The sequence below is a fragment of the Ailuropoda melanoleuca genome, chromosome 12 (assembly GCF_002007445.2).
Source record: "Ailuropoda melanoleuca isolate Jingjing chromosome 12, ASM200744v2, whole genome shotgun sequence".
In the NCBI taxonomy this organism is placed as follows: domain Eukaryota; kingdom Metazoa; phylum Chordata; class Mammalia; order Carnivora; family Ursidae; genus Ailuropoda; species Ailuropoda melanoleuca.
In genome coordinates this window covers 29,894,535-29,921,786 of record NC_048229.1, presented here as the reverse complement: position 1 = coordinate 29,921,786, position 27,252 = coordinate 29,894,535, and the positions used below count along the sequence as shown (strand labels likewise).

Here is a 27,252-nt window from a genome sequence, read left to right as displayed (position 1 = left end):
CACACAGGGCCCAGGCCTGCCGAGTATGGGGGCCAGGCTGGGCCGAGGGGAAGAAGAGAGCCCAGCCCTGCATGTCCACGGGCCGCATCTGCCGGAGCGGTGCCTCGACCCGGTGGACGCTCTGCTTCCTTCGGCCTGTGCCGGGCCCGACAGCACGAGACGGCAGCCCTGGTGGGTCTCACCGGCAGCCACCTGCCCCAGCCCTGGTGGGTCTCCCCTGGTGGCTGCCATCCTGGCTGGCCCGGGGTTTGCTCCCACCTGCTGGCTCCTGTTCCCTCCTGGGGCTCTGCGTGAGCCCCTGTGCTTCTGAATTACAGAGCAGCCCCTCCCACTCCCGACCCTCCTGCCTGTGCGTCAGCAAGAGGGTGCAACAGCTCCCCAGGCCGGCCACCCAGCCCAGCGGGGCCAGGAGCACATCACTCCTTCCCCTTTCAGCCTGACCCCCTTGCTGCCTGCACTGGCTTGTGGGTTTGCAGAGGGGACGGACGCGCTGTGGTTTGGCTCTGTTCTGGGTTGAATTGTGTCCCCTAAAAAGATATGCTGAGTCCTGACCTCTAGGACCCGTGAATGTGAACTTATTTGGAAACAGGGTCTTTGTAGATGATCAAGTTAAGATGAGGTCCTGCTGAAGTAGGGGGGCCCTAGTCCCCTATGACCAGTGTCCTTATAAAAACGAGCAAATTTGGACAGAGAGACGAGCGTGCGTGGAAGGAATGCCACCTGGAGACTGGAGTGGAGCTGAGCTGCAGGAGGCAAAGAAGGGTCCTCCCCCACCGGCTCCTCCACCTGTCCATACCCTGGTCCTGGACTCCTGGATCTGGAACTAGGAGCTGCCCAGCCCCCAGCCCGTGGAACCCTGGGGGGCATGAGTGGGGGCCGGGGACGAAGGCCCCAGTACATAAGGGTGTGCTGGGTGCCTGAGCCCCTCTCTGGAACTCCTGAGGTCAAGGGTGAGGGGCCTAGGAGCCACTGGAGGTGCTGATCCCTCCGACCCTCCGGGTGGGGCCTGTGACACTTGACATCCTCATTGCGCCCCCGCCCGCATTCACTGTTTTCTCTGTCCTCCATGCTTTCATGACCAAAAAAAATATTTTTTTTTACTTTTTCCGTGTTTTTTTTTAAAGTAATTACAGAGCAGGTAGTCGTTGACGCAAACCTCCCTTCAGTATCAAAAGAGTCTGTGGGGCAGGTGAGGGCTGGGGGTGAAGGGGGGGCAGGGCAGGGTGTCTGGAGGCTCTGACCGCGCGTCTGTCTCTTCAGTTTCGAGGGCGGAGGGGCGGGAGGGGGGACAGGCGTCATACTGCAAAAAATGAACCATAAAAGGAGGGTCGTTGGGGATGAGGGGAAAGGACACCCCCCCAAAAGCTCCTCTCTCTCCTGGAAGGCGGAGGGCTGGGAAGGGTCGGTTGAGAGCGCGAGGAGGAAAAGCGGAGGGTTCCAGCCACTTCTCCAGAATCCTGCATCCCCTCCCGTCGCCTGGGATGGGGGGCTAGGGCCAGAACCGCGGGGGTTCCGTTCCCGGAGCCCCGCCCTGTCCTCGCGGAGGTGAGCCGCCCAGGGGTCCGCACGCGGGCGGGGCTGCGGCCCCTCCTTCCCTGACCTTCCCTGCGTGGTCCGGGCGCGGGGCCGGGGCTGTGGAGAGGGTCCCGGTGTGGCCCGAGCCCCGGGGGCCCCCGCCCGGCAGCTTCAGATCTGCGTCTCTTGCACATTCTCCTTGGAGCCACTCTTGAAGAGCAGAGGTTCGTGGATGGAGTTGAGCCCCGGGGGGCCCTTGCCGCCGCAGCCCCCGCCGCTGGGGTTGCCGCTGTAGTGCGCCTTGAAGGCAGCCGCCACGTAGTGGTGGTGGTTGAGGTGGTCGCGCTCCAGGGCGGGCAGGGCCAGGTGGCTGTCCCCGCCGACGCCCCCCCCACCGGCCACGGCGGCGGCGGCCACGGACACGGCCGAGGCGGCAGGCAGCTCGTCCTCCACGTTGATGATCTCCACGGTGCGCGTGGGCCCGTGGTGCTTGGTGGAGCTGGTGCTGCTTGCGCAGCTTGTAGAAGGCCACGAGCATCACGGCGGCCATGAACGTGATGGCCACGAAGCAGCCGATGATGATCTTGGTGGTCTTCATGACGTCGTCCAGGTCCTTGAGGGCGTTCTCCGTCACGTCCGTGATGGGCACCGTGAACGCCTTCTCCGTGGGCCGAGAGGAGCGCGGGGAGGGCGCCGTGGTGGACGACGAGGCCGGGCCAGCGGCGTCCCTCCCGGGCCGCCCCCGCCGCCGCCCGCACCGCCGGCAGCCACGGGGTCCACGGCCGAGACGTTGAGCGTGGCTGAGGCGGTGGTGTTGCCGGCCGAGTTCGTCACCATGCATGTGTACTGGCCCGTGTCCTGCACCGTGACGTTGGTGAAGTTGAGCGTGCCGTCGTGCAGGACGGAGATGCGCACGCGGTAGGAGCCGTGGGTCATGAGGGTGCCGTTGGGCGTCAGCCAGTTGACGGAGGTCATGGAGGTGCCCGTGCGACACTTGAGCTCGGCGGCCATGCCCTCGGTGACGTTCAGGTCCGTGGGCGGCTCCACGATGACCGGCGCGTAGCAGGTGAAGTGCGACTGGTCCAGCTCCCCGATGTAGCGGCCCTTGAGGCCGGCGGGCGCGTGGCAGCGGGCGCAGCACGTCGTGTTGCTGGGCACCGTCTCCTTGAGCCACCAGCTCAGCCAGAGCACGTCGCAGTTGCAGTGCCAGGGGTTATGGTTGAGGTGGACGCGCTCCAGGCGGTGCAGGGGCGTGAAGAGGTCGTGGGGTAGCGACATCAGGTTGTTGTGGGACAGGTTGAGCTCCTCCAGCGACTTGAGGTCGTCGAAGGCGTTGCGCTCGATGGTGGCCACCTGGGCGTGCATGAGCCACAGCTTGCGCAGGCTGGTGAGGCCCTGGAAGGAACCCGGGCGGATCAGGTCCAGCCGGTTGCCCGACAGCTCCAGCTCCTCCAGGCGCACCAGGGCCGTCAGGTTGGGGATGTCCTTGAGGTTGCACATGCCCAGGTTGAGGTAGCGCAGGTTGACCAGGCCCTCGAAGGCCGCCTCGGAGATGTACTCCAGCCGCTTGAGCTCGCCCAGGTCCAGGCGCCGCAGGGAGGGCACGCGGTTGAAGGCGTACGAGGGGATGCTCTCGATGGGGTTGTTGCGCAGCCAGAGCTCCCGCAGCTTGGACAGGTACTCGAAGGCCTGCGTGGGCACCGTCGTGAGCCGGTTGTCGAACAGCTCGAGCGTGTTGAGGCTGGGCAGCCCGTTGAAGGCGCCCACCTCGATCTTGCGCACCAGGTTCTTGCTCAGCTGCAGGATCTCCAGGTGCCGCAGGTGCTTGAACGTGTCCGTCCGGATCACCTGGGGTGGGGGAGGGGAGACACTCGTCAGCTAGGCCTGTGCGACTGGTAATCGGCTGGTAACCATCGCAGCATCCCCACGTCCCGGCCTGGCCTGCGCCTGCGCGAGGGCAGAGCGGCCGCCCCTCCCTCTTTGAGGGGGTGGGGGTGGGGGCGGGGAGTGTAAGACGGGAGGACCACCTTGGGAAACCGTTTGTTTCTCAGGAGGCTAAACACACCGTGACACAAGCTGCACACGACCCGGCCAGCCCACGCCCCAGAGTTTCCCCGAGAGATAGGAGAGCAGTTGTCCTTTTTCTGTGATGGGTGCTCACAGCGCCTGTGTTCATTACGGCCTAACCAAGACATGACCCAACTGTCTTGTCAGCCGCTCAAGGACCCATGCTGTGTGTCCGCACCGTGGGGCACTATGGGTCCTGCAAAGGAAACAACTATCGAGACGCACGACCAATCTCATGGGCGGGCGTCATGATGAGGAAAAGAAGCCAGACACGAAGGTGCGCGAGCGGTAGGGTCCTGTGCATTCCGCGTCCTGCATGTGCTAAGCGGTTGTCTCTGAGTGTGTGTGTGTGGGGAGGCCCGGCTGGCAAGGGGCATGAGAGCACTTTCTGGAGTGATGGAAAAGTCCTCATCTGGGGTGGTGGCTATCTGGATGAATAAGACTGTCAAAACTCCCCCAAATCTACCGAAAACAGGGGCATTTTGTTATATGTAAATTACACTTCAATATGTAAATTACACCTCAGGAAAAAAGATTAAAAATACTTACAGCAACAGCTAACAGGCACTGAGCCCCTCTTTGGCACCAGACACCATTCTAAATGCTCTAGGCGCAACAACACGTTTAATCTGCCAAACTGTCCTACGAGATAGGTACTTACTCAGTATCCGGGACTATGAAATCCATAAAGCTCCAAAAACCGGAAGATTTTCCCTAACTTTGGCAGCATATACCATTCGGTGATAGAGCCTGATCAGAACTCATGTGAAGCTATTTAGAGCTTTTATTGATCCCACTCACTTGACTATTCAAACACTTCACTCTAGAAATAGTCCCAGACTTGCTAAGGGCTAGAAGTCCGGGGGGCGGGGGTATAAAGTATGCGCTGGACAGTAGTGCCTCACCTTTTACCAGCAGATTTCAGAACATCTGGCCTCAAGCGTTTCACAGGAGGGATTATGAATTATCTCCATTTTAGCGGGAGGCAGAGAGCAGGGCAGTGACTCACCCAAGGTCACACAGGAGGAGAGGACAGACTTGGTATCAGACTGAGGCCATCTGTCTCCAGAGTCCCAGCTCTTAACCCCTGAACTTGGCTGCCGCCTCTCAGGGCAGAGGCTGAGGGGCCACAGGAGGGGCAGTGCTGGGCTGGGCACGGGAGGCAGAATCTTTTTTTTTTTTTTTTTTTTTAAATTAATTTTATTTTATTATATTATGTTAATCACCATACAGTACATCCCCAGATGGGAGGCAGAATCTTACAGGATTCTCCTTAGTGGGCGCGGTGCTGAGTACACTGAGGCATGGCTGACCACGCAGCTATCAGACGGCATTTGTGAAGCCTAGTTAATACCTTGAGGGAGTGCTTGCATTGTAATATTGAGAGGGAAATAGAGAACTCCAAACAGCTTATTATGTGGTCACAACCTTGTAGGATTTAATTTTTTTTTTAAAGATTTCATTTTATTTACTTAGCAGAGAGACAGCCAGTGAGAGAGGGAACACAAGCAGGTGGGGTGGGAGAGGAAGAAGCAGGCTCCCAGCGGAGCAGGGAGCCCGATGCGGGGCTCGATCCCAGGACCCCGGGATCATGACCTGAGCCAAAAGCAGACGCCTAATGACTGAGCCACCCAGGCGCCCCTAGGATTTAATTTTATTTAAAGTTTTTATTTTTACATAATCCCTATGCCCTACCTTGAGATCGAGCGCTGTTGAGATCGAGCGCTGTGCGCTCCACTGACTGAGCCAGCCAGGCGCCCTGTGACTTGGTAGAATTTTAAAAAGAAGCTGAAAAATTAGGTATACTCATATATGCACCACTCCAGGCTCTTCTTGGCAGTGAACTCCAGCTGTTGGGGATTATGGGCAATTTTTATTTACCTATTTCTTTAATGAACCCAAATTACTTTTCTAATAAGTAGAAAAACACTTTAAAACGTTTTTTAGGGGCGTCTGGGTGGCTCAGTTGATTAAGCGTCTGACTCTTGATCTCAGCTCAGGTCTTGATCTCAAGGTTGTGAGTTCAAGCCCCATGTTGGGCTCCATGCTGGACATGTAGCCGACTTAAAAAATATATATATATAAATAAATAAAAATTTATTTTTTAAAAAGCCTGTGCCTGAGAGGCACACAGCTTAAGGAACAATAATATTCCTGACACTGTCATAATCACCGAGTAAGAGCAGCCACTACTATGTCAGTGCTATTCAGCAGAAATACAATGTGAACTACATGTTTACTTTGAAATTTCCTAGAAGCCACATTAAAAAAAGAAAAGCAAAATCAAAACAGGTGAAATCAATTTTAATATGTTTATTTAACCCAGTGTATCTAAAATATTATGATTTCAACATGTAATGAAGATGAGAACTTACGAAGGAGATATGTTACCCTCTTTTTGCGCACACCATGTGTGGTTCACAGCGCATGCACTCAGTGGCCCCGTGTGGCCAGTGTGGCCATCATGTTAGGCTGTGCAGGTTACCAGGTGCTTCCTTGACTCCTCGAAGCTTTGTGAACACAACTGCATTTTATCCTCCAGCAGCTTTATGAACTAGCACGTTACTGCCCGTTTCTGAAAGGCGGGAATGGAGGCCCACGGAGGTGACCAGTGGCTGGGACACCATCTGCGCAGGGAAGACAGAGACCGCTTCACATCCTGTCCCCCCTCCTAGCTATGGGGCCTGCTGGTGGGACTCTCTGGGCCTCCCATCCAGAGCTGGCCGTGAAGGGAGAATGAGAGTCAGTTTGGGGGCCTCACTGCGATCACTGAAGAGGGCCCGGGGGCTCTTGTTGTTGGCATTCATTAACCTGTGCACCACTGGGATCAGAGCCTGTGGAGGGCGGCTCTCCGGGCAGAGAGCCCCTTACTGCACCATCTAACTGAAAATCAGGGACGTGAGCCTGACACGTGCCGGGGCCTGCCAGTCCCCCACTGGCCCTCTGTTCGCTGACTCCCTGTCCCATCCCCTCCTCTCCATCCCATGGCCCAGCCCCAAAATTCTGTTTATGCCCACACACACCCCCTCCCGTCCTTCCAGGAGCCTCATTATTTCCAGCACAAGGCTCTTCCACTCCACACTGACGCAGGCCAGGAATGATGCTGATAGTGCCGCCAATAGTGCCATCCCATAATGAGATCCAGTCTCCGCCCTCCAGTGGCATTGATGGTTTGGGCAAGACCTCCCCTTCCTCTTCCAGCGTCGCCCCATCCTCACTTTCCTGCTCTCCACAGCCTCTGGGACTCAGTGCTTGCTGTTCCCTCTGCCAGGAAGACCTTCCCCATTTTTTTCTGGCCTCCTGCCATCTGTCCTTGAACACCCAGCTCCCATGCCCAGCCCCCACCCCTGTCCCTGCCTCAGGGGTCTATACGCCCTTATCAACAGAGGCCAGGCCCCTCCATGGTCGCAGCCACAGGGCCTGGAGTGCAGCGTTGCCCTGGGGTCCTTCCTGATCAGAACTGAGCACAGTTCCCGCCTGTGGAAACCAGATTCCTGAGAACAACCCTGAGTGCCTGGCCTGAGTAAGGAGTCTTTGTGGGCTCAGGGTGAAAGAGATAGACAAGGAGATACATTTGGGCCATTAAAACTCTGTGATTCTCAGAGCACGTCAATGGTTTCCAGGAACAGTGGGATGGAGTTTGGGTGGCCGGGGGAAACACGCAGCTCAGAGTAGGGACCGGAAAGGGACATTAGATAGAATAACAAAGCAAATTTCCATTTGCCTTTCCCCCCTGCTGATAAAAGTAATATATACTCATTTCAGGAAAAAGTCTAAGAAGAAAAGAAAAATTAGGCCAAAGGACCTCCACTTATGTTAACTTACGTTAACAATTTAGTATACATCCTAATTTTTTTCCCCTGCATATAATGCAGGGATATATCTCTTTTTCACCTTTTTTTTATATTTCACAAAAATTTTGGTGATATGATATTTTCTCCTTGGCGCTGCATTTCCCCTTAATAGTAGTATTACACTGTAGCAGTGCCTGGCTGGCTCAGTCAGTAGGGTGTATGACTCTTTGATCTTGGGGTCGTGAGTTCGAACCCCACATTGGGGGTAGAGATTAAATAAAAATAAAACTTAAAAAAATAGTATTACGCTGTATTTTCCCATTTTGTGATATATGCTTCAAAAGCAATTTTCATGCCTATCTAGAATTATTTACCAGGGTTATACCTCCTTTGGGACATTGAGGTGAAATTGCCAGGGTCGATTATTTATTTTCCATAATACGCCTCTGCCTTCTCTAATTTTCTGCAGTGAACGTGGCAAACTTTTAGAGCGGGACAAAACCCCAGTAAATGCTGTCACATAAAGGAGTCTGGGCTAAAGCTCGCTGGTGGCACCTGCAGGATCTGACTTCCAGGGAGCAGGGGGGAGGGGCCGAGCATGCTGACAGGATGGCCTCAAGGAGGGCTGGCCCCGGGACTCTGCAGGCGATCGGCCGTGTACCCAAGACTGGGGCTGCAGCCCCAGGACCTGAGAGGCCCTGGGACCTGGCTTGTGTGGCCACGTGGGTGGCTGCAGCCTGGGTTCCCTCCTCAGAGGGAGCACGAGGGGGAACCAGGCTAATCCCATGAGGTGCTACACGACGGCAGCAACACAAAGCTTCCCTGATCAAACACGTCTAGAGCTGCGTGGTGCCTCCTGGAGGCGCCACTGCTGCGGGGCTCAAAGTCTGGGAAGTCCTGTGGGGAAGGACGGTTCCACTTTGCTCCACTCTGGGTTTCCCAAACATCACAAGCACAGAACCCTCCTCGCAGGGTGCCTTTCATCATCGCCCTGGGAAATGCTGGCGTGGCACAAAGCAGGCCCTCACTCGCCGTTTCTATTAAAAATAATAGTAAGGACAAGTGCAGCAGCGGGAGGAGGGTCTGGCCATCGCTAATCACCGGGGGAGAATGCGGGGGGCTCTTAAAAGGTTACACTGGACGGTCTGGACCGAGAAATCTAGAACAAAAGGGCTGCTGGCCCAGGAGCCAGAGACAAGTCACCCTCACCCAGGCTCCGCCGCACTTAGCTCTGGGGCCTCCCCAGTTCCCAGCAAACCCATCTGCAAGCTGAGTGGGAAAGCACTGTGTCCCCACCTAGCCTAATCTTCCCTCCTTACAGGGTTCCTGTTCTCAGGGCAGCCCCCCAGCCCAGCTTCCTGGTGGAAGGTGGGCCTGCAGCCCTCCATGGCTCCCCAGAGCTCCCAGAGAAAATTCAGCCTGCATCAGAAGCTGATTGGCCTGGCACCTGCCTGTCTCTCCCCTCCCCTCCTCTCTGCACGGCCCCCTGCCCTTTGCAGTCCTCACTCCAGAGACATTTCAGTCCACAACGACTCCTGGAACTATTTTTGCATATGCTGTTCCCTCTTCTCAGGACGTCCTTCCCTTTTTGTCTGCCTGGAAAATTCCTGCTCACTCCCTTGGATCTAGCCCAAATGTCCCTTATTCATTCATTCATGCATCACTTTTTATTGGATGGGGATAAAGCAGTTCTGAAGGAGCAAACGGTGGGGCGGGGAGAGCATTCACTGTGAAAGGGCATTGCGACCTCGACCTTCCAAAGTTGTCCTCACGACTCAAGGGAATCGCTGACATTTGCTCAGCACAGGACTTGGCACTGCAGGTGCTCACTGAGCCCAGGTGACAAATGCCAGGCTCTAGGCTGGGCATTGGTTTCTCACCTCAGCTGTCCCCCACCAGCCCTGCAAGGCAGGTGTCGTTAAGCTTACTTTCCTGAGAAGGAACCTACTCAATGAAGTCACACAACGAGGAAGCAGCAGAGCTGGGGTGTGAACCCGGAGGCCGAGGTTCAGTGAGGTCCAGTGACTCAGTAGGACTGCCCACTGGGTCCATTGGGAAGCACTCAGCTGGGATTCCAGCCCACATTTTGCTGGTCCTCTGGATAGAGCAACCGCAACTACTGTCTGTCCACAAGGTGAATGCTGGCTGAGTCTGAGCTGCTCCTGCTGTGGGCTTCATTGCAGAAGCGATGGGAAGAGTGTGTGTAAAGGGAGATGAAGGGCATTTCCGAGGGGGTGGAGTGCCCCCACTCACTTTACTAATGCACTTGAGAACTGAGCCCACTTTTCTCACAGGTACTGCAGGATTACTGTGAGGCTTGGACAAGGTCGAGAGGGTTTGGAACATGGCAAGCATGCAGTAATATATATATTTAAAATTTTTGATTCAGCTCATAGTGATCATGACCATTTTTCCAACTCTGGGCATCCAGTTTCTTCCTTAGCATCTTTCCTCTACATTGGCTAATATGTAGTTCAGACACCACCACATCCCCACTTGCAGTTCTCCTGTGGCTCTCTGTCACCCTCAACCTGGGGTCAGAGGCCCTGCAGGACTGTCCCAGTGCCTCTCCTCTACTCCAGCCATAGGGAAATGTATGGTTCCATATGCTGTCTGTGCTCTGGCCAGCACCTCTGCCTTTGCACAGGCTTGTGCCCTCTGCCTGGAATGCCCTCCTCCTCCTTGTTCTCTGGGAAATTCCAGTAGCCTTCCCCTAGCAAGCGCTCTTTGTTTCCCTGCTCACTAACGTGTCACACACATTCTCTTATCACACTGGCTTAATGCGTCTTCTCCTTGGCTAGGCTATGAGTCTTTAGGAGTGGACGCCATCTAGATGGTTTCCGCATTCCGTCCCCTAGTTCATGGCCAACTTCAGCCAAGCGTGTTGAGTGAATGGGCCAGAACGGACAGGCTCTGATTCGGAGAGCACCCCAGTTGTGTCAGTTGATGTGCACCTGCACACATTTGGCCTGGGTGACGATGCCAACACGTTGAAACTCTCCATGACAGAACTGGTTCCAACTTACTCTTTTTTTTTTTTTTTTGGTTAGCATTTGCCATCTTATTTGCTTTCATCCATTCTGACCTGGTGTCTTAATTTAGGTGTGTCTTTTGGATTTTGTTTTTAATATAGTCTGAAAAATCTCTGTCTTTTAACTGAAGTTTAGTCCATTTACATTTATCGTAATCATGAATACATAGGGAATTATTGTTTTTTATGCTTTTTGTTTGTCCTGATTTTTTGCAGCCTATTCTTTCTCTTCCCTGTCATCTTTTTCATTGATTTTCTTCTTACTCCATTTCCCTCATCTACTATTTTATAATTTTAAAAAAGATTTTATTTATTTGAGAGAGAATGAGTGAGTGAGCGAGAAAGCCCAAGCAGGGGGAGCAGCAGGCAGAGCGAGAAGCAGATTCCATGCTGAGCAGGGAGCCTGATGTGGGACTCGATCCCAGGGCCCTGGGATCATGATCTCAGCTGAAGGCAGACGCTTAACCGACTGAGCCACCCACACACCCTTCTAGTTTAGAATTTACATATTTTCCCTAGTGGTCACCCTTAAAATTTAACATGCATACCTCACTCCTCTCCTCCCAAACAATACAAGGCTGATCCCATCCCTACTCTGAAACAGAGTGTCATCCTGGGCAGCCTCCCGATAAGGCAGAAGGGCAAAGCCATTATTTGTTAAGTGCTTGTTGTGTACCAGACCCTGTACTAAATGCTCAGAGGTGGTGATCTTATTTAGTTCTTGTGTAAATCATGTCACGTGGGGGTTATCTGCCACATGTCTCTCTCCCCTCATATCTGATGGTTTACTGCAGAGAGGAAGAGTTATCTGCTTTTACTCTCACAGCTCCAAAGTAGCGGAACAAGGGCTCAAGTCCGCTTCTCCTCAGTGTAAATAAATATGAAGTCTCCGTCATGTCTATCCACCCTAAGCCAAGAGGGTTGGGCTCTCTGTTGTTTTCAATGTATTCTTTGAGCTGTGGCGCCTGTTCATTATTCAACCATTACCCGTGTGTTGATTTGCTCATTTGACAGATATTCTTTGAGTGTCTGCTATGTGTCAAGTATCTTGCTGGGCTCAGGGGATCCAGCTGTGGACAAGAAAGACACAGCCCTGACTTCCCAGAGCCTGACCTCAAGTGGGGAGGAGACTAAACATAATAATTATGCAAATGATCATTTAAGTGGCGATGGGGTAAACAGCTCTCAGGTGCTGCCCTGCCTGCAGGGGGAGAGGCAGGTGTGGGCTGCTCCACAGTACAGTGTGACCCCCCCAGCAGATAATCTTAAACCGGGGCACTCTTGTGACCACTGGCCCAGAGTAGGATGGACAAGGTGGGGACTGGTTCTTGGAGTGGGCAATTCCCCCTGTCCTCCCAGCCTAACGTTGGGCCTGGAAGGACACTAATGTTCTGTAATGTTGCAGAGAAGGTAGTCCTGGGATCTCGCTTCTGACAGTCACCTAATATCCATGTACCCACAGCCTCTCACTCCTTTAGCCATGTTTGCTGAGCCTTCCTCCACAAGAGCCTGGCTCTGGGCTCTGTGTCAAGGGAAGGGATGCCAATTAAGCAAGGGAAGGAAGGCGGCCCCATCGAGGACCACTCCCAACCCTAAGGGGGGCCTCTCCTCTCCTTTCATCCTAGAACTTGGTCTGTTCTTTAGGGGGCTTTCCGCTTCAGCTATGGTAGATAAACATCACTAACACTGAAAAACCCCACTGCATTCTGCTTGGGTTTTTAAAAAACAAACTGTCGAGAAATCCTTTATTAAAAATTTAACTGTGGTAGGAAATGATTAAGTGAATTGTTCATCTTAATACTACGAAGATAAATTGTTTTTATACATTTTGAATGTAATGAACCGATAACAAAGTTTAGTAGCTTATTGTCTTTTCTTGTGTTAGTTTTTTGCATTCACAATTTTAAAAACGTTGTTTTTCTCTACCAAGTGCTTCTGCGATGACTTCTTGTAGTTCCTCCTTCCCTGAGATAAGGGCCTTGTGCCTTTCTTTTCAGTGGGGACTTTCTTGAGGGAGCTTGGCAGGCTTGGGGGCTCCTGCACTGAGCTACTTGGGCCTAGACTCAGCCTTCCAGGGCCTCGGTGTCCTCCTCTGTAACATGGGCACAGGGACCCTGAGGACTAAGTGAGAACAAGCTTGATCACAGCAACTCAGCGCAGCCCAGGGGTTAGGGTGGTCACTTAGAACACAACATCTCCTCCTTCAGTGAAATCCGTAATCGTTTCTGTCAGCCTCACCCCTTCGCTGCCCAAACAAGTTCTAAACCTGCTAGAAGCTTCCAAGCCACGCTGGCACTGAGCTCTACCGGCAGGTGCCCAGAAGCTCCGTGCCCCACCTTCCAGGAACCACAGTAGGTGAGGGCAGCTGGAGCCAACCTCTCAGCCCCCACAGGCTGGTCCTCCACCGGGACACGGGGCAGTGGATGGGGAAGGGCTCTGGCCAGAGCTCAGTGGCCCCCACTATTAACCTGAGAGGAGAGAGCCCAAACTCCACTCTTCCTCAGCACCCCAGGCTGACTTAGACTTGTCTTGCCCCAGCCTTGCCGACTGCTTGTGCTCCTCTTGCTCGTGAGCCCCATAGCCTGCTGGTCACACCGCTGGAGTCCTGATAGTTGCCCCTTTACTACCTCTGTGACTTGGGGTCAAGTTTAGACCTCTCGGGGCCTGCTTCCCCATCTGTGCAATGGGGATTATAAAATCCACTTCCTAGGATTGGTGGAAGGATTAAATGCCTTTTCACACATTAGGAGCTTAGTGCCTGAGAGATCCTGTCACTTTCCTTCTCCTCCTCCTCCACACTTGGGTTCATGCCGTTCCCCCCTGGAACACCATCCCAGCCTCTGCACCTGCTCAGGGCACTAGTCACTCAAGGCTCCCTTAAAAAAAAAAAAAGCCCTTCTCTTTGCTAAGGCCTCCTAACCATCCCTGCCCCGTGAGACCTCCTCCTCCCAGATGCCTGCCCCATTCACTCGACTGGCCTATTTCCCCTTCCTCCTGCCCTCCCCCTCATCTCCTCCCATTCATTCATCCACCTGGGAGCTGCTTCTCAGGCCTCCTGGGCCAAGCCCTGCCCTGTTGGTGGAGTCTGGCTTGTTCCCCACCTCTGCACCCCCACGCCTAGCCCAGACAGGCAACTGAACCTGGGTGCAGATCATGCCTGGGGAAGGGAGGTAAGATCTGTATCAGGAGCTAAGTGCACCGCAGCTTTGCCTAAGGCAGTGGGTGGGCAGGGTTAGGAGATGGCTCAGGAGGGGGTCAAACACCTCCTTCTGAGGGAGGCTCCCTGGCTCCCTGCCCTGCACCCTCCCTCCAGCTGTTTGCTCAGCTCCCACCTCCATCAGGAACACAGAGCACAGGCCCTGTTCACTGTGCCTACAGCAGAGTCTGGCACACCGTAGTTGCTCAATAAATGAATCAGGGATGTGAACTAGGTGCGGAGGGGCAGGCAGTTCAGGGAGAGGGACTCATGATCTCAGAACAGCTCCCAGCTTGGAGCCTACTTCCACGTGGGGAGGAGACTCACTTCCGGGTGTCATAGTTGTGAGGATTAAACTGAACATCTGGAACCCGCAAGGAAGGGTGCCTGGCACCAGGCAAGTGCAGAATGTGGCTACGGCCATTCAAGATCAAGGTGTGTTTTCCGAAGGGCTGGAAGGGCAGGGCTGGGCAGCATCTGGGCCCAGCAGAGGGCAGCCCTGAGTGTGGTGTGGCTGGGACAGGGACAGGGACAGGTCGGCCTGGGAAGGGTCTTTGCTGCAAGAGGAGCACTGGCCGGTTTAAAGTCCAGGGATGACGCAGTGACTCTGGGGCGGGGAACAACTGGGGACAGAGGCCAGGAAGAAGCTGGGGCGAGTGTCCCAATGAGCAAGGACAAGGCCAGAGCAGGGGCTGGCTGTGTGGACAGAGTCAGGGCTCCGATACAGTGTTGTGATTGTATCACCAGGGCTACAGAGAGCCCAGATAACTACAAATTAGGAAACGTCTGGAATAGTGTTGAAAAAAAGCCAGTTCTGCAGCCAGACTGCCTGGGCTAAGTCCCAGTCCCTCTCTGGACTGTGGCCTCTTGCACAAGGGCCTTCCTCTCCCACACCACAGTCTCCCAGCCTGTGAAATGGGGTAAGAACAGGACTTACTCACAGGGCTGCCGTGGAAAGAGCTTGGAGCATGGCTGGGGCCACACACACACCCTCCTCCCACCCTCCCGGGTGAGAGGTGGGCTAGAGAGGTGATGTAATTAATGGAGGGGGAGACATGGCTCTTCTGTCTTTCAGGCCTCAGCTACTCAACTGAAACATGGGGACCCCTCACCTGTCCCTCCCCTGGGAGGCCTGTACACGACTCTACAAGATGGCAAGACATTCTCTGACCTGTTAATTTTACGGTTGCGTTTGGGCCAGTGGTGACTTGACAAGAGTGCACAACTGTGATCAATACATTTGGGTGCCACGGGGATCGGGGGGCCTTGACTTGACTGGGGGTTCAGGGAAGGCACCTCTGAGGTTGAGACATTTCCTTGAGTCAAGAGAGACCAGGGTCATTGTGACAAAGTTCTCACCATCCACACTTGCTGGAGCTGCTCAGTGGCAGGCCACTTGCCAGGGTCCCCTGTGAGTGAATATATATAGGCCGCCTCATGTGACACTGCACCCCCGTGTGACCAGCATTCTCCACTAACACACAGTGGCGCTCAGTACATGCTTGGCCAAAGAACAAAGGCACTGAATTTCTCAGCAGCTCTATGTTATTATCCCCATTTCACTGATGACGAAACTGAGGCCCAGACAGGTTCGATAATGTGCCCCAGGAAGAGTTGTGAGTCAAACCTCCACTGTCCCCCACAATCCTAAGTGCTGGTGCTGAGCAGTTGAAGGGAAGAGTGGAAGAGCATTCCAGAAAGAGGGACATCAAGTGTGAAGGCGCTGAGCTGAGTGGGAGCGGAAGAGGCCAGTGTGAGGGCCCTGGGAGGCAGGAGGCTGGCGGGGCCATGTCCTGAAGAGTTCTGTCTTAGGCAGGCTCAGCGGGGAAGGTGACAGGTGGGACACCTGGGGCATCGGACTCCACCACCTGTGTGGCTTGCTGACAGTCCCAGGGGTGTGCAGTCAGGCCCGAGCCCGAAGCGCCCTGGGCACCACGCCTGCTCCAGCCCGCAGTGCGCAGGCCCCCTCCAGGTAACGAACGGGAAGGAGTTCCATGGGCCTGCTCTGGCTCAGAAAGAGTCTAAATCTCAAATCAGGTCGAGGTACAACCCCAAACCGAAACAAGCCAAATCCCCATCAATAGGAAATGGGTGAAGATCGTGGTAACTTCATCGGACAGAAGATCATCCAACAATAAAGGGGTAAGAGGGGAAGCACCGTGGTTCTGGGATAGGGCAAGGAGGAGCCGTGGGGCGGCGGGGGGCAAGGAGCAAATAGAAGCCGGACAGGCGGGAGTGTAGACACGCAATTCTGTGCATGAGGCCAGAAGTGAGAAGTCAGGGGAGGGCCTGTCTCACTTTACATCCGCGAAATGGAAGAAGGAATCCTGTCCTCATGGGACTGAAGAGGTCCCTGTGGGAAGAGCACTCCCAATCCCCCGGCTCAGGCTCAATGCTCAGCAAACTTTGGTTTCTCTTCCCTTCTCCGGGGACAGGTGAGCAAATCCCAGTACAGACTTCTGTCTTCAGCTTGCACAACTTTTTGTATGTATTATTTTTAAGTATAATTTTCCCTTGATTACAAAAAGTACTCAGTGTCCTCACTGAAGAAAATTTAGACACTGAAGAGAGCGAAAAGAAAAAAACTCAGTCTCCTCCAGAACACTAATGCGAAGAGAAGGGCAGTATGAACATTTCTGAGTGGTCCCTGCGTTTTATTTTTGCTTTCTGTGCAGTGTTTAAAACACATGGGACGTCCTACTTGCATCCTTTGAAAACTCAGGATCCTATTCTAAGCATTTCCCTGTGTCATTGGATATTCTTTGAAACTCTGTTTTGAATAACATTCTGTTGTAAGAACCAATGCCCGGATGACCAAGGACTGAGCCAGCTTTCACCCTCTGGCCCTTGGGCCATCCTTCGACCTCAGTCTCTGAAGCACCTCTGAGCCCCTCTTTGGGGTGGGTGGATTGGTTTCTCAGGACAGAGGCACCCTTCCTTGTCGCGTGCCCTCGCACACTGCCCACAGGACCTCATGGCAGACCCCGAGGAACCCTGGGCAGCTCCCTGAAAGCTCCATGGCTCCTTGTACTTTGTTAGGTTAAGTACATGCATGACCTCTGACCAGCAATTCCCCCTAGTGTTTACGCCAAAGATGTTACCACGCAGCTCCCAAAGGGGTCTCGAGGGAGAATCTGTGGTGGAGGCAGGAGAATTGTGGTGGAGGCAGCCGGGTGTCTGTCCTGACTTGGGAGGTGGAGGGCAGGAAGTGGGGGGGGGCACCCATCACGGAGAATTCTGCAGCAGTTAAAGCAACAGAGTAGACACACACAAACACACACACACATCCTGATGTGGATGGCTCTTAACAACCGAGGCGGAGTGAAAACAGTAAGACAAAGAAAGCCATCTATAATGCAGCTTCATTTACATAAATTAAAAATACATGCACACAAAGCAACAATAAGCATTTTGCAAGAACACACACAAGCAGAAAGATCCACAGTAAACACATGAGGACGGTTGGGTATGGGGAGGAGGGGAGCAGAGAGGGGACAAGGATACAAGGCAGTGGAGGAGGAAGGAGATGGCCTGAGGCCTCTGTGGCCAGGGAGGACCCCAGCCTTGCGGAGGACAAGCAGGCCTGCCTGGGGCACTGTGTGAGGGCCAGACAGGCAGGCCTGCCTGGGGCGCTGTGTGAGGGCCATGGCACTTGGCCTGAGTGGCTTGGGGGCTGGGAGGTAGGGGGAAGGGGCTTCGCGAGGTCTCTGCCTGGAAGGTATCTCCTCGTGCTCTGGGCTTGCACACCCCTGTCCCATCTCAGAAACAATTAGGGGGCCCAAGGAAGACTGCAGATAGTTAAAAATTATTTTGTGCCTGAGGGTCAGTAGAACAACCGTTTCCACCACGTGCTGCCCCTGTCACGGCTCAGAGCAGCGTTTGAACCCTTCCCGAAAGTGGACGCCACCGTTCTAGAGAGGCCAGTGGTTCTCTTAGGGGCTGCAGGGACCACCCCCACTTCCGCGCATGCGCACACACTGCCAAGTCCTCGAGGCGTGAGCTCAGGAGCCGGCCCTCCTTCCATAGACAAGCATCTGCTGAGCACTTACTGTGCACCAGGCTCTGTTCCAGGTGCTGGGCGACAGCAGGGAGCGCGGTGAAGTCCCCACCCTCGTGGGAGTGACCATGTGTGCGGAGCCAGACGACAAGCAAGTGACCATGAACAGGACAGGGCAGGCTCTCGGATCCCCAGAACTCTGGCCATTTCTATGGGGCTTTGGTGTCAAGCCGTGTGTACGCGTGTAAGTGTATGTGTGTATGCGCGAGCACGCGCGCGCGCGCGCGCACACACACACACACACACTCCCACACAAGTGTGGGGGAAGTACCAGCCATTGTGAGGGAGGACAACCCTCAGAGGGGCCGGACACACAAGACTTGTAGGGCTGAGCCTCTGTGATCTTCCCTCTCACCCTGAGATTCTACTTCTAGGAATTTATCCCAAGGGCAGAATCGGGAAAGTTCCAAGAATGCACACCCGGGTTGTTGACCGCAGTGCTGTTTCTATCACTTCCAAGACTGGAGAAGGGACCGGTGCATTAAGGGAAGGCCATGCACCGGGATCCCACGCAGCCATTAACACTGATGTTTTAGACGAGTGTCAGCATCAGGGAGAGATGCTCATGTTACCCTCTCAGGTGTCTAAAGTCAGCTGCAAACCGGTATCAAATGGCGTGATTTCATTTGTTTCTCCAAATAGTAAAAAAAAAAAAAGGCCAGAAATCCGTTGGCCAGGGCTGCCCATGAGGCACACAGTGGGAGCATGCGCGGAGAGGGTCCGAATGGAAAGACACTAGATGCTAAGGGGAGTTACCTGTTTGTCAAATTCTGCTTGGCTTTTGTCCCTGTGTTTTTACTTAGGAGTATTTTCTAGATTTTCTAAATTAATTTGCATTCATTCTGTAATAAATAATTTAAAAATCCATTGACATGGACACAGGAAAGAGCCAAGAAGGCTTTAAAACAAAATATAAACAGTAGTTATTTATATCTAGGTGGTGGGACTAGGGGTGATGTTTTTCATTTTTTTATTTGCATAATTAAAAAGTTATTTCCTCAAGCTCCTCTGATGGTTCCCTCGGCAGCCCCGCTCCCCGCCCCCGCACCTGTGAGGTGTCCCGGAAGGGAGGCCCATCCCACTGAACGTTCACAAGCATCCACTTTTGTGGACAGGACACTCTCCACCCTGCGGGAGCGGGCAGTTTGGGGGTGCACGACCCGTACCTACAGCAGACCTGTGCATGACTTATAACTAAGTTCACCCACGTCCACGGGGCTCCCCATGGACATCCTGGTGGGGATGTGGATCAAAAGTCTGGAAGCTAGGGAGACGGGGTGACAGACACCCAAGCAAACAGGCCCAAGCAAAGGGGCCAGCTCAGACCTAAAGCCCGGGAGTCATTCTCTCTTGCCTCTTCCCACACCCACTCTGCTGGAAAATCCTGTTGTCTCCACCTTCCAAACAGACCCAGAATCTGCCCACTTCTCACCACCTCCACCGCAACCAGCCTGGTCCCAGCCGAGCTCCCAGCATTTCTCTCCCAAATTCTGCACCAGCAAGGAAACAGCAGATCCAGGATTCAAACCCGGGCCCCCTGGCACTTGATCCACATGCCCTATAGACCTAGTGCACCCCAGCCGGAGAGACCCAAGTCACAGCCCACCTGCCGTTTGCTCAGTTTCCCCTGGCTCCCGACTCCTTCAGAGAAGAGCCCAAGTCCTCACCATAACCATGAGGCCCCGCAGAATCTGTCACTTTGCCCTCACCTCCCATCCACGCCCCTGGATCGCTCTGTTCCAGTCACACCAGCCTTGTCGCTGTTCCTCCCACGCACCAGGCAGAGTCCTGCCCCAGGGCCTTTGCACTTGCAGTCCTCCCTGCCTGGAATGCCCTTCCACAAGGCTCCACCTTCATCTCCTGCTCAAATGTCACCTTCTTCATGAGGCTATCCTGACCTCCTATCTTTAAAGCTGCAGCCAGCCACCCCTCCTCCGGCACCCTCCATCCCCTTCCCCCATCTGCTTCCTTTTCCCACAGCCCTCAGCATCCTGAACACAGACCATTTGCTTACTTATCATACCTATGTCTAGAATGCAAGCTGGGGTGGGGTGCAGGGCTGGTTGTCCTAGACTACTGCCCCCCACCCAGAAGATAGCCAAGAAATGTTTAACAAACACAGGCGTCAAGGGCAAGGGCATGGATGTCTGGAGGGGAGTCTGTGGGCCCAGATTGGAAGGCAGTAAAGGGAGGCTTGTCTGCAGGACCCAAGGGCCAAAGAGAGCCATATTCAGGCAGAGGGGTGTCCTGAGCAACTTAGCCCCGGGAGGGCAACCGGTGTCAACCATAAGGCTGGCAGGCTGTGCCCAGCGCACAGGACTTGGTTATCACAGTAAAGAGCCTGGACTTCATTCCAGGGTCCAGGAACCTACAGATGGTTTTAGGTAGAGGTGAGCACCCCTCGGCGGCCACTGGGAGGCTGGACTGGGCATGGGGTAGGAGCTGGCGGTGCTGGGAGGGGGGGGCGCCCTGTTCGCCAGGACTAGTCTGTGGGTGGAACCTCGTGCAGGGCTCTCGGTGGGTGCTCAGCAAACGTTTGTTGGACTGAATTGTTCACTGAGCTCCCCAAAGAGAAGAGCACAGAAGAGCACAGTTCTACTGAAGGGACACTGCCGTGGCCTTGGGTTGCTGGTGGGGTGGCCTCTGCAGCCCCTCATCACAGAGGTATTCCTGATGTGCTAACATCACCCCTCCCAGAAACGTGCCATCCCATTTATTAACTGTTTCTTCCCTTCTGCAAGGTAAGCCGCCCAGGAGCAAGGAAGGACCCTGCCCGTCCCGCTCAGGACTGAAAACAGGGCTTGGCACTGAGCTGGTGCTGGCCCCACGTGTTGATTGTTACATGAGTAAACGAAGGATGGAAACGGACAGAGTCCAGGGAACAAGGGTGTGTACGGGGAGAACAAAGTGAGGGTGTCGGCCCCCCTCCAGGAGTCAGGGGCAGGTCAGCTGAGACTAGAGCCCGAGAATGCAGGGGGGACTCAAAGCACAGCAGGAGGAAAGGGACACTGCTGAGGAGGCAGGCCTGGAGCCAGAGGACACATCCTGCAGGAGCAGGGATGAGGCAATGGCACAAGGCACCTTCTGTTTCTGGACCCCAATTCTGGCTACACTGGGCCTTGCCCCATGGCCACCCAGCAGAGCCTTCTTGATGCTGGCAGCCCCCTTGGCACCGTGCCCATAAAAGATCCCTCTCTTCTGCAGAGGGGAGCCCCATCCCCAGGCTCTCCAGGACAGTGAGATGGGGGACACCAACCCCTTCCCTTCCCAGGGACAGACCAGGGTGTGCCATGGGGGAGGGGAATGTTAGCTCTCAGGGGCCTGGGACACCACAGAGGAGCCTTCTTCTCTCCTTTATGGGCCGGGGTCGGGAGAGGCTTTCATGGTGTGAGGTACTGACCACATGTCTTTAAAACGGTCATTCTCAGCTAGGGCAATCCCCCCTCCCCGAATACCTGGCAACATCTGGAGATCTCTGGGGAAGTGTGTGTGTGGGGGGGTGCTGCTGGCATCCAGTGGCCAGGGACACTGCTCAACGCCCTACAGCACATAGCACGGTCCCCACAACCAGAGCCCACCAGGCCCCAGATCCCAACAGAGTAGAGGAGAGACTCTGCTTTAAGAACGCACAGCTCTGCCCTCAAAGCATCGTTTATACCCCACCTTGGGCACGGTCACAATGAATCGGACGGCAAGTGCCCCGTCAAAGCACCAGCCCTGTGCCGACACGGGACTAGGCACGTGGGAGGACCGAGCTCTCCAAATGTCACAGCACCTCTGGGAAGTGGGCACACGAGCTCCACACTGCACAGCACAGGAGTGCTCACCAGGCGCAGAAGATTCTAAGTTCTTGACGAGTATAAACCAACAAGTCCTCCCCCAGCCCCTTGGGGCAGGGCCTCCGTCATCCCCATTTTTCAGATGAAGAAACTGAGGCGCAGAGTCATGCCCTCACGAGCCTAAGGCCATGCTGCAGGTGGAGCGGTACCGACGGCACAGAGGCCTCGTGCAAGGGTCGCTCTGCACACCCGTGACTCCGCGGCCAGGCCAAGGGCTCACCTGTCCTGTGCTGTGGGAGGCAGGCAGGTGGTCCTGCCCCTGAGCCCCGACACGCTGGCACAAGGACAGGGAACCTCGCGCGAGAAACCCAGACAGGCTGAGCTCGAGTTAATAGGATGCAAAGAGTATCTCGTAAGTGCCAAGGGGACACCCAGGAGGCCTTTGCCAGCTCGAGCAGGAGGAACCGGCCACCACCTGTGTTCCTGTCCCCCCGCCCCTCACTGGCTGCTGGCCCAGCTCACCTGGATGCCGTTCTCCTGCAGGTTCAGGTACCGCGTGTTGACAGGGATGCTGGCCGGGACCTCAGCCAGCTCTCTCCGCGTGCAGATCACCCGGCTGGCCTGGTTGCTGCAGGAGCAGGCCGCAGGGCAGGAGGTGGCCGGCGGGGAGCCCCCTCCGGCTGCCAATGTCATGGCCACGCCGCCCCCGCCGGCCCCCAGGGGTGGGGAGAAGAGCCAGAGGAAGAGCAGGGCCCCATGGGGCCAGGACATCCTACCGGGCGGCAGTGGGGGGCACGGGGAGCTGCGGGCGCACGCCATCCTCAATGTTCATGCTCCGCGTGGGTGCCGGGGGGCTGTAGGGGGGAGAGAGAGGGAGAGGCTTAGTGAGGGACAGGGACCCCGTGTGGCCTGCCTGCTTCCCAACCCCCAGGTGGCTCTCTGCCACCGCCGCCATCACCTCCCCGCTCCGCTCAGGACCCAAAGGGCCGGGCTCCCCCAGCCCCCTGGAGGGCTGACCCACCTACTGAGGGCGGCAGAGACTAGGGCTAGCCCTGCCATCCCTGCACTGCCTCAAGTCATTCCTGACCGGAAGATTATACCCATTTCGCAGAACTGACAACCGAGGCAGGGGTGGGGTGGGGAGAGAAAGGCTGCCCAAGGCACTTTGTCGGTAATGGAGAAGTCAGTCTGATTCAAAACTTAGTTCTCTTCTTGGTTTCACAAAGGTAGATAAAGAGGTAGAGATGGAGGGAGAGAGACAAACAGATGAAGGGACAGAGAGAGGGTGACGTGCCAGGTCCAGAAGTCAGGGGAGGGGGTCTGGAGTCTGGCTTCCCTCACAGGTCCCATTCAAGTATTCTCACCGCCTGCAGGACCTCCTGTCCCCTCATCCTACTCCCACCCAGGAGTGTTTGCCAAGAGCCAAGTTTCCCAGCACCACCACCCTCCACATGGGCCCAGCCGCAGGCTGCTTGTCAGACTCCCGTCACCCGTCCAGGCCGTGGGCCTCGCAGCAGCCACAGAGAGTTGAGTTAGACTCAAAGGAGGATCTTGAAGAAGGTGAGGTGCCAGACAAGGCAACTGTGGAGGTGAAGTGTGGGTAGGAGAGGATGGGAGGCAGCGGGGCAGGAGGGAGGAAGCAGAGTGGAGAAGACAAAGGGGGAGGAGGTGGCCAAGGGGGTCCTGGGAGGGCCGCGCCCCCATGTCCCGACCCTGATCCCCGTTGGCCCTGAGGTTGCAGGTGCTCAAGGCAAGGGCAGCTGGTGGCCTCTGGGGTGGGTTGGGTGGGTGGATGCTGGGACAGCTGGCGGGAAGGGGTTGGAGGAGGGGCTCTGGGTGGGCAGTGGGTGGGTGGGGCCAGGACCAGGCGGAAGGGGATGGGCTGATCATAATAACAACGTTAAGAACTATAATAATAATAGCTTCAGCATTGGGGGAGCCCTCTCTACGCCCCAGACTCTGCACACATGGTGTTCTCATTTAAGCCTCACAGAAACCAGAGGAGGAAGCTGTTAGGACGCCCAATCCATAGATGAGGACACTGAGGTGCTAGGAGGGGGAGCAGCTCGTCCCAGCACAGCGGCGCTGGCCGGTGGGTGGCAGAGGGGGATTGTGGCCCTGGGTTCACCCTCCCTTCCACGCAGCGTCTTGAGTACACATACAAGTGCACCCACACCAGCAGGCTCCACTCCAGCACCGACCCAAGCTCCCCACTGGTGAGGGGGAGAGGGAAGTGGTGACGGGGCACACCCTCAGACAGCGGACTCTCAGACCCATGGATACGGGGCCACCCCCGGCACTGTGTGCGCGCGTGCGAGCACGCGCACGAGCACACACACACAAACACACGCAGACATACACGCACGCGCACACACACACACATTCACTTCCTTCTGCAGTTTTCAAGATCATTTTAACTCAGATAAAAATGCATGTGCATAGTCTGTGTGCCTGAATGCATGTGTGAGAGCCGGAGCGGGACAGAGACAGAGACACCGAGAGAGACACAGAGATCGAGAGAGACAGAGAGACTGAGAGAGACCGAGTGGGGGGAGGCGTTGGTTTGAGTCTGTATTCTGGACTCATTTTTCTACCTGGGGGGCATAGGGGCTGTGTGTGCCTCTGTTTGCGAGTCGTGGGAGCGCAGTGGGGTCTCCGCTTCTCAAGTGTGATGGGGGGGGTCTATGCTGGTCCTCATCCTGCACCCGCCATTCCCCATTCCCACCCCCTAAGAAAGGTGATGACCCAGCCCACACCCTTCAAGCCCAGGGGCCGGGGCTGCCCAGTGGGGGCCCAAAATTGCATCTGAAGAACCCACAGGCCAGGATGCCCGCAGCAGCCACCCCAGGTCCAGGCCCACTGCCGCGTCTCTACCTCCGCATCTGTCCCCATCTCTCCTGCAGCCAGCCCGCATCCCTCCCCCCCTCATCACAGCTTCTGCAGCGGCTGGGCCTCCCGCCCCTTCCCTCCTTGCCCTCAGCCATCTCCGTCCTTGTCCCCCCCAACCATAGTGAGGGACACTCACCCCGGAGGCTCCGCTTCCGCTGGGCCTCTCCCTGGGCCCCAGGCCCACCCCCCACATGCCTCCAGCCGGTGGGGGGCTCTGCCTCCCCAGTTCTCCAGGGCTTCCTTCGAGGTTGTGCTGGGGGGGGCGCAGGGGCTTCTTGGGTCTCCCCGCGCCCCCCCCCCTCACCGGTCGCCCTTCCTACCCCGGGAAGCCCGTCTAGGCCACTGCAGCGGTCTCCCCCTCCCCTCCCTGCTGGCTTCCTCCTGTCTCCTACCCCTACCGCCACCTCTACCTCCACTCTCCCCCCACCGCCAGCCTCTTTTCTCTCCCGCCACTACCCCCAGCCCACTTCTCCTCTCTGCCTGTCCCCTGGCCTTGTCCCTGTCCACCTCCTGGGTCCCAGCCCCCTCTTCAGGCTCCCCCTCTCTGTCTCGCCTCCCTTGGGACGACCAGGCCCCCTCTCTCCTTCTCCTCCAGCTCCTCCTCACTCTGGCTCTGTCCCCATCACCCTCTCGTAGGTTGGAGAGCCCGTCTTGGCCAGATTCTCTGTCTGTCTGTCCGTCTGTCTTGGTCTCTCGCTTGGCCAGGCTCTGTCGGTCTCTCTCTTTCTCCGCGATTACAATTTCTAGTCACACGGCAGTGCAGAGCCAAGCTGTGCCTCAGCTCCCTCCCTCCCCACCTCCTCCCTCCTTCTTTCTCTCCTTCTGAACGGGGAGGGCGCCTCTCCTCCCTCCTCCTCGGCCCCCCTTCCCTGCACTGGGAGGCCTCCCCCTCCCCCGCTAATCAAAGGCTCCGTTATCTAATTAACCCATTGGTTCTGGGCGGCAGGGGAAGGTCGGGGAAGCGGGGGAGGAAGGTTGACGGCTGGGCTGCCCTGGGAGGGGGTTGTGGGCTGTGCCAAGCCCAGGCCTTGTGGCACAGACTCGGCTGCATAACCAGGCTGGGCTACCGCTGACCCCACCCCCCACCGCTGGCCACAACCACCCCTCCTGCACCTGTCCCCCAGCCCAAGGGCAGACAGCCTAGCACAGTCGCCCCGCAGGAGCCACCTCCAGGACCCCAGGAGCTCCCCAAAGCCCCTCACCACACCACACAGCCCTTTACTCCTCCCCCCGCGGCTGGTATACCAGCGAACCTGGGCCAACAACATCGTCACCCAGTTCTCAGCCAAGGGCCAGCCCCCATTCATGCCACAAAGAAACCCAGCCCCAGATGCAGCCCTCTCCCCGGGAACTCAGCCAGATCCGGAGAGCCGCCTCCCCATACACATCCGCAAAATGGGCAGGGCAGCGCGTCCATTTTTTGGATGCATGCATCCACCCATCCAGCCCACAGATACTTTCTGAGTCCCTACTACGTGCAGGCACAGGTGTAGATGCTGACAAACGCTACCTCCACACCCAAAACCTGGACATCCACAGGCCCTAGGAAACAAAGAGCTATAGTAGAGCACATGGGTCAAGCGGCAGCAGGGCTGGGTTTGAATCCTGGATCTGCTATTTCCTCAGGCCAGTGACTTCATTGTTCTGAGCTGCAGAAGATGCTGTGAGGCAGGGGTGGTGAGAGCACTGGCCTCCTAGGGCTGTTGGGGCCAACTAGCTTTTCATCACCCCCTCACCCCGAGATCAGAGTCCTTCCTCACTGGTCTCCCACTTCCATCCTCCCCTGTCCTCCCTCCCAGTCTGTTCCCACTGGCAGCCAGAGGGGTCCTGTCAACATCCAAGCCAGACCCTGCCCCTCTCCTGTTCCACAGCCTCTCAGCCGGACCAGTCTCATGAGGTGCGAGGGCAAAGGATATCACCTTGGTTTACAGGCCGTGGCCTCCTCCCCTACTCACTCACTGACCTCAGGCCACACTGGCCTCTTCACGGTTTCCAGAACAGGCTGCACACACTTCTGCCTCAGGGCCTTTGCTCTTGCTCTTTCCTCTGGTTGCCAGAGGGTCCCCAGTGTGTGCCTGCCTTCTCTCAGGTCTCTGCTCAGATGTTATCTTCTCAGTGAGGCCATCCTGGCTGCCTCAGATCACACCGCACCCTGCCCCTCTCCAGAACCTTCTCTCCTTTACTTTTCTATATAACATTTGTCACCATCTGGCCTCTTACAAGCCCACACTTGAGGGTAAGCCCCCCAAGGGCAGGCATTGCATCTGTCTTGTACAGTTTGGCTGCCAGCATCTATGGTGGTGCCTGGCACATGGTAGGTGTTCAGTAAACATTGGGCGAAGGAATGAACGAGTAAGTTATCGTTGTTGTTCGTCTATATTCCCCACAGACGAACCATGTTCCCTCATACAGTCACTCAGAGACGCACTCGCCCACCCACATCCCTCGCTCTGCGCAGCCAGCCCAGGACACACTCCAACAGCTGCATGTCTCAAGCTTATACCTCAGAAGTCCCTGATCCCGAGGTCCCCTCCCAACCCAGGAGGCCTGCCCGGCAGAGGCAGCACATCCATAATCCACAAGCACAACTGCCTTCAGCTTGATGCCCGTGCCCACTCCATGGCGCTACCTGGATGGCCAGGTCCCAGATACTATACGCTAGAGTTCCAAAAAGCAGGTCCCCAGAGCAGCTCCTGCACCGCACTAAACATCATGCCCTGAGGAGAGCTGCACCTAGGACACCACCTGTGTGAGCTACACTCCTGAATATTGCTGTGTGCCAAGGAGATATCTGTCCCCAACTGTCCCCAGATCCATCCCTCCAACACCGATGGCAGCTGCTGGCTAACCCTTCCTCTTCTGAGCATGGAGGTACCACTTCTGAGTGGTACCAACTCCTTGAATAATACCACCATCATTATTGG

At 55.9% G+C, this 27,252-nt stretch overlaps 1 protein-coding gene across 1 annotated transcript; it reads right to left on the bottom strand.

The window, feature by feature from the left end:
• Positions 1–712: 712 nt before the first annotated feature.
• Positions 713–25,158, bottom strand: LRRC4B (leucine rich repeat containing 4B). The gene is given in 5 exon segments (XM_034639091.1): positions 713–2,013; positions 2,015–2,229; positions 2,232–3,363; positions 21,962–22,293; positions 24,465–25,158. Coding segments are annotated over 4 exon segments (1,971 nt in total). The 5' UTR covers positions 22,259–22,293; positions 24,465–25,158; the 3' UTR covers positions 713–1,686.
• Between the last annotated feature and the right edge of the window lie 2,094 nt (positions 25,159–27,252).